The sequence below is a fragment of the Manis pentadactyla genome, chromosome 10 (assembly GCF_030020395.1).
Source record: "Manis pentadactyla isolate mManPen7 chromosome 10, mManPen7.hap1, whole genome shotgun sequence".
Taxonomy (NCBI): Eukaryota; Metazoa; Chordata; class Mammalia; order Pholidota; family Manidae; genus Manis; species Manis pentadactyla.
Genome location: NC_080028.1, coordinates 70,000,171 through 70,012,556, shown reverse-complemented (window position 1 = coordinate 70,012,556; position 12,386 = coordinate 70,000,171). Strand labels below are relative to the sequence as shown.

General features: G+C 44.3%; 1 protein-coding gene across 20 annotated transcripts in view; it reads left to right on the top strand.

Annotated features, from left to right (window-relative positions):
- Window positions 1-12,386, top strand: part of LOC118928528 (sorting nexin-29) — a 599,207-nt gene that overhangs the window by 418,984 nt on the left and 167,837 nt on the right. For all 20 annotated transcript variants that reach the window (XR_008992099.1, XM_057486934.1, XM_057486922.1 and 17 more), the window contains one exon: window positions 4,458-4,574. Coding sequence is in view for 19 of the 20 variants with exons in the window: in XM_057486934.1 (XP_057342917.1) it covers window positions 4,458-4,574 (117 nt within the window). In the remaining variant the exon portion in view is untranslated. The remainder of the gene's footprint in view (window positions 1-4,457; window positions 4,575-12,386) is intronic.

Sequence of the window (12,386 nt, the reverse complement as noted above, 5' to 3'; positions counted from 1 at the left end):
CACACAGTTGGTGCTCAAAAGCGTGTTAAAGCAAAAGAGCCCTGGTGGGCCTCATCACAGAAAGAGGTTCCATATCCCTCCCCACAGTGTGTAAATGGTACCAAAGAACAGCTTGTGCGTTTTTTAAAACCTGGGTAGATCCTGAGGTATCCAAGTGAATGTCGTCAGAGTTTGGGTATATGACCAAAAGAGCCTCAGTTGCTGTTAAAATTTGGGGGTGTCTTGGTCTCATTAATCAGAAAGTGTCTAATTAGGTAACTGAAGGAGGGTGAGGCATGATTTACTTGAATGTGATTAGATATAACATTCTGATATGAAAAGAAATGCTAGAGGCTTTTTTTTTTAATTGCTTTCATGATTTGGCAGGTAATTATGATAATTCCTGGGATTTTCACAGACTTAAAAGCTTTTTCACAGCCACATTATTTTTGGAGATCTTCTTCCCCGATGCTCCAGCTGGAATGGATTGCTCAGTCTCCTGAAGCTCCCAAGACATCCTCTTCCAGAGCCTAACTTGGATGTCACTTCTTGATGATGCTTCCCCCATCCCATATGCCAGGTGTACCAGGCAGGTGCCCTCTGTAGGCCACCACGCTGGGTGACTGGTTATGGCTGCCTGAGTGTTTTCTTGAGGAGGGAGTGCAGTGATTGACTATTGATGTCTGCCAAGGGCCACGCAGTGTGTGAGAGTAGCTGAACCTGATACATTTTCTCCATTCCTTGTGGTTGGGCATTTAGGTAGGTTCTTGCAATTTGGAACTAAACTCAAGCTTTGAACATGTGTGCTGGTAGAGGGCAGGATAACTCCCCAGCAGAGATTTGCCAAGTCACAGGTGAGTGATTTTAAAAGTGGGATAGATATTGCCAAATAGCCTGTGACTTAAGCTTCTTAAATCTTTCTATTCTCTTCTCCACAGCCTAAAGGACAAAACCCAAATGGTAACTGATAAGCATTATACCTTATTAACTCATGAGTTTTGCCCCTTCCAGTCACACCTCAGGAACCACAACTCTGCCAACCTGATGTTCTCCTGGACCTTTCAGAATCAAGGTTCCACTCCCCAGTCATCTGTCCCAGGCTGGGCTCTATTGGAAGCTGTATCAGCTGTGGCTGCTGTATCTCCACTCGGCATTTGCTTTTGCACTGTCATTAGTGTTGTCAAATGGCACCTTTTCCTTAACCATCTTTGGAGTAATTTTCAAGGAGATACACTGCTGAGAATAGGAATAAACATGGCAGACTCTCAGAGTGGCTCTGAACATTGCTGGCAGGAATACAGTGAATGCCTGGCTGGGATTTAGGGCATGGATGGGTCATGTGAGGCTGCCTGGCACATGCTAAGGCCAGTGAGAGAAGTGACTCCTGAACGTGATCTCTGGGGGAGGCCTTCCCAGACACCTGGTCTTCCTTCCAAGTCCTCCTCTCTTCCTGAGCTCTAACCAAATCTGACCTTTCGGATGTGAACCTTATGAGTTTGTCCCCAGCACCTAGAACAATGCCTGGCAGATGGTTAATAATTCTGTTGGTGACATTCCTGCTCTGGGGGACAGTGTCTTTCCATAGCTTTCTGAGCTCCTTGATATAGTACATGTGACCCTTTTCTATCTGGCTTCTGGGAACCTACCTGTCCTCCCCCTCCTTCATGTCCCTTTTATTTGATCACCCATCTTATAAAACTATCCCTTAGGCATGGAGTGTATGCCATGCCCAGACACGGAGACTAGTGCGCTAAGGGCAGTAGCTTATTGATCAGCACAGCAGCTCAGTGAAGTGAATGTGGGCTTTACTCCCCATCTGGTAGGTATATGGCCCCAGGCTCCTAGAGGTTAATGACTTGCACTGGAGCATACTGTGAGTGAGTGAGCAAGCACAGGACTGTTTTGCACTAGAATATCAGCTGTTAACCACCTCTCTCAATTGCCTCTCTGCCAACCTCTGGGCCTTTGCACCTGTGGTTTCCTCTGCTGGAAGTGCCGTTCTCTTCTTGGTCTACAAGGTGACTTCCTAGAACTCAGCATGTTTGTGGGATGTGGAATACCTGTGGGGCTCAGTGTTGTGAGACACCAAGTGGGAGAGGGGGCAGGAGATGGGGTTAGAGAGGCTGGTGCCAGATCTTGAAGGCATTCGAATTTTATCCTTAGGGCAGAGGAAAAGATTGAAGGTTTTACAGCAGGTGACAATATCAGATGTTGCTTTGGGAAGGTCACTCTGCCTGCTTGGAGGAAGGGTACCTGTTCTCTCTCTATCCTGTTCCCTGCTATTCTCTGTGGCTATTGAAAATAAGAATGAAGTTCCGATGAGAACTGCTAAGTGCCCTCAGAGCCAAATAGAAATTTCAGCACGCAGTAGTTGTGTAGCCTGCTTTTATTTTTATGATATTGGGAACAATTTGTGATCTCAGAGTCCCCTTATGAGGCTCTCTCTGAGTATCGAATTCATTTCTCCTTATAGCGGAGTTTGGCAAGAGTTATTCGAGCAACAGTAAGCTCAGAGTAGTTTATGTAAGATGAAAGCTGTTTATATCAACGGCTATATGTAGGGATATGTAATATAGAAACTCCGAGTTTCAGAGCCTAGTAACAATGAACACTGCAGTGTAATGGCTGCTAGAAATTATTTCATCAAATGTTGTCTCCTCATTTCCATCAGAATTTTTTCCGCCATTCCCTAGAGAAATGAAAGCTTTGTCTGGCATGGCCAAGTCACTTTTCTGGCTGCAAAAAGGAACCAGGATTTTGACAGCTCATGATAAACACCATTTGAAGCTGGAGTGTTTTGATGTTTTATGCATTTATGGAAAATTGTTTTAACACTCTGGTTCCTGCTGCAAAACAAAACAAAAACAAAGCAAAACCCTACTTAGATCTCAAAATGACAGTGACATTTATTTCCAACTTGCATTTTGTGGGGGTACATTCGCAGATATTTAGTAATATTGGCAATTGTGTGTTTCCTCCTGACGGGGTAGTGGATGGATCCCCAGCCCCAAGAAAGTTCATGGAAGGTTTATGTGATTGCGGTGTGGAGGAGCCACACAGGCAGCATTAGTGGTACTGTATATGTTTGTGAAAAGCCAAAAGAAGATCATCTTGAGGTTTTTTTTTAATACAAAAGTAATAAGGCAACTTGGAAATACTAATTTTAGGTCTATACAAAAAAAGAAACTGGTTGGAAAGCTCAGTGACTTATTTCCCCTTTGTTAATTGCATGGTTCTTGCAATGTCTTCTCTGCCATTTTCATTTAGCATTTCCTGCCAGGTTTGGAAGAGGTGGGCAGAGGGACAGAGGGGCTGCCTTTCCCAGCACAGGGATCTACCGGGCAAGTTAATGGCAGCACCAGGATTATCATGGGGCACCCGAGAAATTTCACATTGATGGCACCATGGCTCCCTTTAGTTTCAGGTGAAAAATATTAAGTCTTTTAAAGCACCTGGGTCATTATTCTTGCTGATACATGGAACCGTGCTCATTATTAGGAAACTGAAAAGTAAGGGATAAGTAGAAAGAATGGAAACACACCCCTTGACTAATGTTAATATCTTGGTCTGTTTCCTTGAATTTGATTTTATGCCTCAACAAGGTAGCCCTTTGTAGCCCAAGGTAGAGAAATTACTATATAGTTTGACCATGCAGGATATCTCTGTGCTTTCTGTAAGTTACAGCTGGAAAGATCTATTGTTCATTCTGTATATCTATCATAGGCTACTTCTGTTTTTATTTATGTGGGATCAGCCAAGAGCATTGAATTAATATGGGAAAATTCAAGGGCTCACGGCAGGCCTGAGTGGGTCGCATACAGACACGGTGGAGTGATAGGCTGTGGCATGTGGCCCAGTGGTCAAGAGCCAGGGCTCTGGAGTCAGTCCTTCATGAGCTGTATGACCTTGAGCCAGCTCCTTCAACTCCTGTGACATTGTTTCTCTTTATGTAAGGCGGGGGGAGCTAGTGTAATGAAGAGCCAGGAGTGCATGGAAAGCATTTTCCCAACATCGAATAGGCAGTGACTCACGACTTGTGCTGCTGTCATTGTATCTGTCACCATCGCCATTCTCAACAAGGCTCTGGTTCTATTTTCTTGGTTTTCAGTATCAAGGCCTGATGAACAGAGGTGGTCAGTTTTTCTAACTGTGCCGTTAGCAGGGAAATTCTTGGCCAGCACAACTAGATAAGGAAGAAAGCCTTTGGTAAAAAAGCATCCATTAATTAAGAAGAACAACCTAAGGTCCAAAATGACCTAATACAGTCATATTCTTACTGTAAACTGAGGACTGTTGATTCTGTAGTGTTAAAATCAGCCAAGTCAAATGTGTTTTAAACTTATAGGTAGATTTGCCTGGCTCATAGGTCTGCAGTCCAGACAACCTCCCGATGCCTTCCTGATGAGCAGTGGGCCCCAGGCTCATCGGCGGGGAGGGTCTGTCCTCTGAGCCTCACTGTTTGGTGCTTGTTGTTCCAGGTAGCAGAGATGCACGGCGAGCTGATCGAGTTCAACGAGCGCCTGCACAGGGCCCTGGTGGCCAAGGAAGCACTCGTGTCCCAGATGAGGCAGGAGCTCATTGACCTCCGGGGGCCGGTGAGTACTCCCACCTGGCAAGGTCCCAGTTTGCCGTTCTGTGCCTGCTCCCTCTATCTGTCTACCCCTCCTCTGCTGTCCACAACCCCACTATTCAGTTTGTTCACCATTAGTAATGTGAAGGCTGTAGGAAAGTACAGACTAAAAGTGTGAGCATTCATGTACCCACCATGCAGATTTCATGTACCTTAACCTTTGTCACACTTGGGTGGGAGAGGGTAGGATAACCAAAGGACACAAACCCCATGGATGTCCCCTTTGCAACACTGCATGCCACCCTACCCCATAACTGATATTCTGGTACTGGCATATTGCCTTCCCCTCCCTGGTTTTATTCTTGACTACACAGATCCGTTTCCATGAGCAATAAACAGTCAAGGTTCCCTGTCAACTTTTATCTGCTATGGTGTTACCTGTACATATCTCTCTGCTCCGTGTTTTTGTTTTTTAATTCAGTATTGCAGTGCGAAGGTTAGCCCATATAGATCCAAAAAAGGTTTTAAACCTGTGGTCCTCCCTGATGCTATGGACCATTAATTCTTTGTTGTGGGGACTGTGCTGTCCATGTAGGATGCTGAGCAGCATCTCTGATTCCTCCCCACTGCAGGCCAGGAGCACCCCACCCAGTCACGGGAACCAAAATGCCTCCAGATGTTGCCAGATGTCCCCTGGGGGGGTGCAGAGGGTACAGTCTCCCCTGTTTGAGAACTCCTGACCTAGTTCATTCACTTTTCTGACTTCCTAGTTCTCTATTGAGTGAAATACATTCTTTTTAATACAGTCACACATTCATGGACACTTAGGTTGTTACAAACCTAAGTTTGTAACAGTACTTTGCTGTTACAAACCATGGTGCCAAGAGCATTATGTTCCTTTGTACACACTTAAAATAGTGTTTTTCTCTTGCAATAGTTTTATTTTGTCGAATGTTAAATGCCCAAAGGCAGGCAGATGAGCCTCATGCTTATTATGTGTTCACTGTCAGGGTGAGCTATTTTCAGTCCAGGTGAATCTTGTTTGAAGTTACCCACACCCGCTTCTCCATTCTATATAATTTTGAACCAAATACTGGATGTCATTTCATCTGTAGACATTTCTGTGTGTATCTTTACAAAATCAGAAATAAGTAGGATAACATTGTTACCACTCCGTTACCACTAATTCCTTTATACCATCAAATATCAGTGCTGAACTTTCTCATTTTTCTCATAATTTTTTATAGTTTTTTTTGAATCAGGATCCACATGAGATCCTTGTGTTGCAATTAGTTATGTCTTTTATGTTTCTTTTTTTAAAAGTTGTTTTAAATTATAGTAAAATATACATAAAGTTTACCATTTTAGCCACTTTTAAGTGTGCAGTTCTGTATTCACAGTGTTATGCAGCCATCCCCACTATCCATCTTCTGAACCTTTTCATCTTCCCCAACTGAAGAAATTCTGTCCCAATTAACACTAACCCCCAGCCCCCAGCCCCATCCCTGGAAACCACCACTATACTTTCCATCTCTGAATTAACTACTCTCCTATGTTTATTTTCATCTATAGATCCCTCCTTCATTTCTCTTTCTTATGATGTATTTATTGAAGACCCCAGGTCATTTCACCACCTGAAATTTACTGACTACATCTCTGCAGTGCTATTTCACATGCTCCTCTGTTCCCTGTGTTTTCTTAAATTAGCCTTTGGGTGTAGGGGCTTGGATATAGCTTTAATTTTGCAGATAACACAACTCTGTTGAGGTGGTATTTTGTGTAAGGAAACAGAGTCTGGTTTGTCTCTCCTTTTGTGATCTTAGTAGCCATTTATTATCATTTCCTACATCCATTCCATAAATGTTTCCTTCAGGTCAAAGCTGAAAGTGTGAACTTGCTGCGTTGTAGGGCATAGTAAATAAACTACTGAGTTTTGATATATTGTAGTAAAAATACCTATTTACAATCTGTCAGTGTGCAAGAGTTCCTGCCAACATTTTTATATCCCTATCGAGACTTCCAGGAGTGAGGTGTTTTAACTTGGCTTTCTCTGATCACAAGTGAGGCAAACTGTCTTTTCGTATGTTGTTGCCCATTTTGGGTTCCACTTCTGTGACTTGTTTCTCATAGCCATTGCCCATTTTTGATTGGATTGTGTTTGTTTTTCTTACTGATTGGTAGCAGTTCTTTATAGATTTTTTTTAGTTATAAGTGTTGCTAAATACTCTCTTCCAGCCTATAGCTTAATCACTCACTTTTAATAAAAGTAGAAAAATTCAAACGTGTAAAAGCAGAGAGAACCATTTAATGAAACCCCATTACTCAGCTTTAACAACAGTCAACTTGGTGCAGTTTTTCCTTTATTCATACTCAATTCAGTTCCTTTCCAACTCAGATTATTTGGATGCATATCCAAGCCATGATATTTTTCAGTCACGAATATTTCAATATTTATCACTAAAAGATACAGTACCATTATCATACCTAAAAAATTAACAGTAGTTCCTTAACATCAAATATCCAGTCAGAGTTCAATTTTTTCCAGTTACCTCCATTTTTTTTCCAATTTATTTGCTGTAATCAGGGTCCTAATAAAGTACATACAGTGCAATTGTCTCTTAAGTAATTTTTAATCTGTATATTCCATCCTCTGTGTTTTTATCCCCCACCCTTTGCCTTTTTGTTGTTACTGTTGAAGCAACTTGGCCCTTTGAGCTGTAGATTTCCTAGTTAGGGTTTTGTTGATTGCAACCCTATGGTAATCCTTATCATGTTCTTCTGTCCTTACATTTCCTTTCAATTGGTCATTAGTTCTGGAGTCCTGTTGAGTTTCAGGTTTGATCTTTTGACACAACAACTTCATAGGTATGTACCTCTGTGAGGAGGCACATGGACACTGGTCTGGGAAAGCACTGTTGGAGGTGCCAGTTCACTCCAGATCAAGGAGTGGTCTCATTCCTTAGGAGAGGTTCAGCTGGACCCTGTAGGAGTCCTTGTGTGTCCTTTATGCTGGAGGAAAGATAGGTGACTACTGTTACTGCAGATGCATTTTCAGAGAGCCTCCTCAGTGTATTATTCTCCTTGTGAGTCATAAAAAAAATAAACCAGTTAGCATAAATCCATAATTGTGATTTTCATAGCTAACATTTAGTGAGTAATTGATGTCTGCCAAAAACTTAGGTAAATGCTTTCAAAACATTAGTACTTTATTTAATCCTCACTGAGCCTAGCAGAAATGGCTATTAGGACCCCAAGTGCCAGAAGAGGAAGCTAAGGCTTAGAAATGAGGTAAACTCAGCCAGTGTCACATGAGAGAAGTCTGTCTGCCTTAAAAGACTGGACTTTTCCTTAAACAGTTGAAATTCTGGACTCCTAACAAATCTGTTATACCCATGCTAAAAAGTCAAGTAGTATAAAGAGGTATGTGTGCAGTGAAAACAAATCTCCCTCCTGTCCCTGGCCCTGTAACTTTCCAACCTAGAGGCAATAACTGAGCCAGTCTTGGGTTTATCTTTCCAGAATTGAGCAATGCCTGAGGAAGAAGCCACATGCACACCCTACATGCTTTAATAACTAGTAGCCTGCTGTATTCATTGTCCTGTGTATTTTTCCCGTTCCCCCAATTAACAGTGTGCTTTAGGGATCTGTTTGCATGTAGATCTGCATCATTCTTTTTAAGAACTGTATTACATTCTCTTGAACTGATAATACCATACTTTATTTAGGCAGGTCCCTATTGATGGATATTGAGTTGTTTCCCATTTTTATTTTTACAACAACGTTGGCATAACATTCTTGTGAAATACTACATTTGGTTAGAAGGTTGTCTGGCAGCTTGTGGGGCTCAGCTTAGCTTGATGAAGCCTAGACATCTTGCCTTGCACGATTTCCAGGGATCTGTCTCCTTCTGTCTTCCTCCCCCTGTTGTAGGAAGCACCTTCTGAGGACCAGTGTCCTTCAGGAGCTCATGATTTATCAAGTTCCCGCCATGTATCAGGTGCACATTAGGTCTTTACTTTCATTCTCTCATTTAATTTTGAAGACAAGCCTGTTACTTGAATGGGAGTGTTACCCTGTTTTATAAACATGGTAGCTGAGGTGCAGGAGGGTTTCCACCCTGCTGGCCTTCTCATTGTGCCCCACCAACAGTGCTGGGCCTCCAGCCTGCTGGCTGGCTTCTGATCTGTGTCCCTTCCTCCCGCTGGCCCTCTGACCCCCTGACCCCAGGCCCTGTACTCCTCTGTTCCCTCTGCCTGCAGACATGCTCTGGGCTCAGGTAATTCACCCCTCAATATCAAGTCATTGCTTCCCCAGGAAACTTCCTCGATGCCCATGATATCCTGTGTGTCTCTGCCTTCTTCTCTTAGTGTAATTCACATCTGTCACTGGTGGGTGCTGTCTTCCCTCTCCATGAGAGCAGGCTCCCCATCTGATGCAGGCCTCCCTTTGCTCCCAGTACCATGCTCCCTTTTGCTTCAAGTCTGAATGCTCTTCAGGGTAATGGCATCCATTCACACAGAAGCTCTAATTGTCATGAGATCCTTCCTCCTGGCAGGTTATGGCCAGAGGAAGGAGAGGGGAGAGCAGGCCTGCAGGCCATTGGGAAGAACATTCAGCAGTGACCCCCAGGGAACCCCTTAGCCTTGTCATTCCTGCCTCAGGCCCACTCTGGTCATCACCCCAGAGTCAGACAGCCAGGGCACACGGGAGGGGGTAGTTTCAAGCTCAGGTTCAGTTCTGGAGCCTTCTTCCCATTCATGGTGAGGGCTGTCTGCTATGGGAATCTCAGCCTGTCTGTCCTCTGTCTGCACTTGGCCTGGCTCTCTGCCCACCCTGCCTTAGACTTCCTCCCAGATCACCAGACTATATCTGAGCACCTGAGGGAAGGACCGATCGTCTTTATTTGGAAACCCCGGTTTGCTCTTCAGCCGCATGGGGAGTAACATGCAGCATTGCACTGGGCAGCCTGAAGAGATGCTGCTGGTTTAATAGTCCCGCTGTGCACGTGGTCCGGGCCAGGCCTGTTCTCATCTCCCAATCCCCAGCGCCTCGCACCATGCCTCGCACATAGTAGGTGCTCAGTAAACATTTGCCAAGTGAGAACTCCATTGGTGTAGAGCGGAAGATAATGGCATAGACCAAACAATAATTTTTTTTAAAGGATGGGAGCAGGGACCTAATTTCCTCTCAGTGGTATCTTTTTGTATTTTAGACTTTTAAGCTGGGTCACTTACTTTAAGAAGAAAGAATTTGGAATTAAGGATTGAAGTTTTTTTCCTTTTCTTTTTTTGAATGTAAGTATTTTTAGGGCTCTCTCCTCATTATTTTCCCCCTCTCCGGTACAATATGTGAATGGATGCCAGAGCTTTTTTTTTTTTTTAACCTTTCAGTAGGACTTGATTACAGCCCTGAAAACTCCAGGGTAGAACAGCCCCTATTTTGAATAACAAATGGAGACAGGGAAATAGACCCTTGTAAGCCTGTGAGATGTGGGGGTCAATTAGAGTCACAGGGCAGTGAGAGCTGAAGGTGAAGCACCTCATTACATGCAAGCTGGTTCCCACGGGGAAGTGAGCTTGATTTCACTTTATGTAATTGAAGTTGGATTCCTCTTTTGTCTGTCCCTTTGGTGGGTCTGTTTCTCCATCCCGAGTGCCGTTTTGGTGGGTCACCATCACTGAAGCAGAGGCGATTGGCCCCATGGGGTAGCGTGGAGCCTGGTGAATCGCTCTCCTGCCTCAGTCATTAGCCTGTAGGCTTCTTCCTCCTGTCACAGCTCTCTCACCTGTCTCCTCCCTACCCCACGTTACTGTGTGCTTGGTGTTGGCACGTATGGCTATCCTTCCCCCAAGAAGAGCCCTGTATAATTTATTCATTAGGTCCATTTTTCAGCTGTGCATACCGAGGGTACAGAGAGGCCTGATGGCTCGCTCCAGAGCATGCAGCTTTGTGCTGGCGCCAGAAGGCAAATCCAGGACTGCCTCATGCTCTAATGTCATACTGCTTGCTCTTTGCTCTTTTGTCTCCTTCCTTCCTCCCTCCCTCCACTTTTTTTAATTTCAAGAAAAATTTAGTGTCACTCCACATACAATTTGTGTTGAATTTTGCTTCCCTCGGGGACTGACAGCTTCCTTAAGTCAGGGCCTGAGGGTTCATGACCCTCTTCATAGGCCGGCACACATAGTCACTCAGGGAGCGTATGATGTATAAATCTGACTGCACACCTGTAGTATCCATGGCAACACTCTGTTAACTACAGTATTTGATCATCCAGAAAGGTACCTTCCTGGATTCTGCTGGATAACAGAGACCTGCTTGCTAATCCGTGCTGTAAGCTGCTCAGTGTTTCCATGGGACACCTTGCTTCCACTGTGCAGATGACTGAGCTAGTGGGAGAGAAAGATGAGTAATTTAAAATTCAGGGTTGAGAAAGATGGAAAAAACTCATCCCAACTTTTGTAATAAGGCTCCTTTGAAATAAAATGCTTCCTGGGACTTTTCTTGGTATCTTTAAAACCTTCAGAGGGAGTGATCTCATTTGAGGGCTGATGCTATTTAAGTACCAGAGCTTAATAAGAAATATATTTTCCAGCTGGTTGGCACTAGCCACATATCTAATGATCAAGCACCAAATTGTCTGTGGCCCCACAGCAGCTCTAAACACTGCACTCCAAATTATAAAGAGGCTTTTTAATTCAGTACTTGGACATCAGTGTTTTAATCGTCTACCATCTTGAAGGAGATTATTTTTAAAAGTGCCATTTAAGAGAGGCTACTAAAAATATGTCTCACATAGAGGCTTAGCTCAGAAATGTTAGTTTTTGACAGAAAAATCATCTGGAAAGATGCTTGCACAACCCACTTGAAACCACTTTAAATTCTCGGTGCCAGAGAATCAATGCCCCTCTTTGAGCCCAGCCACCTTTTTCTGTTGATGGGCAAATACCCTAAGTGATCACATGCTCCTCGCCCTTATGGTAGGTGCTTTGTGTCCCTCAGAGGGCTCTCCACATCACAGGTCTGCCTTCCGCATGTGCCTGCGTTAAAACTCCTGCCCCGGGTTTTTGCCTGGCTTGCTCATCACTGTAGGTAGTTGGGTTTCACCCAGGGGTTTGGGTGGAGAGAGCCTGGCTACCCAAGGCTAATGGGTGTAGAATTTTGAAAATACATTTCCATTAAGATCAGAGTTTTGTGTTTGTTTACTGGAAAATGCCACTTGTGCAAGCTTCATCCCAAAGCTGGTCCCAGACTGATGCAAATAGGAAGCATTGGTGAGGGGCAGAATAATCAGGGTTTGTGTACTTTATGTTCCATAATGACTTTCTGCTGTGAGCTGAGGGAGGCGTTTGCTGCCCTGGCTTGGGCTGCCTGCTGGTTGCCCTTGTTTCGTGTGGCCCTCTTACAGGGTATGGGACACTGCTGGGGAGCGCCAGGGGCGGGAGTTTTGGGGTCTGCCTTTGAGGAGGTCAGAGACTAGAATATGTTATGACTCACAGCTCTCTGGGTTGATTGCGTTGTGACAGCTTAGAGACAGAGGTGCACATGAGATAACTGAGACCTTTCCTGCCACTGATTCTAAGAAACAGAAGCCAAGATTACAAGGCAGCTTTTGACCCCATTGTACTTGTTCTTTCTCCTCCAGCCTGGCCTTGTTTGAGTCTGAGATCTCGGTTTGAGTTTGCCGCTCAGCACCCCCATCAGAGAAATGACTGGCAGGGAGAGCCAAGATGCTCTTGGGCTCCTAGGCCCTGTGCTCCCCTTTTATTCATTCTTAGGTACTTCCTGAAATGAGCCCATCCTCCCATATAACCCAGGTGCTCAGATTTGGAAGAATCAA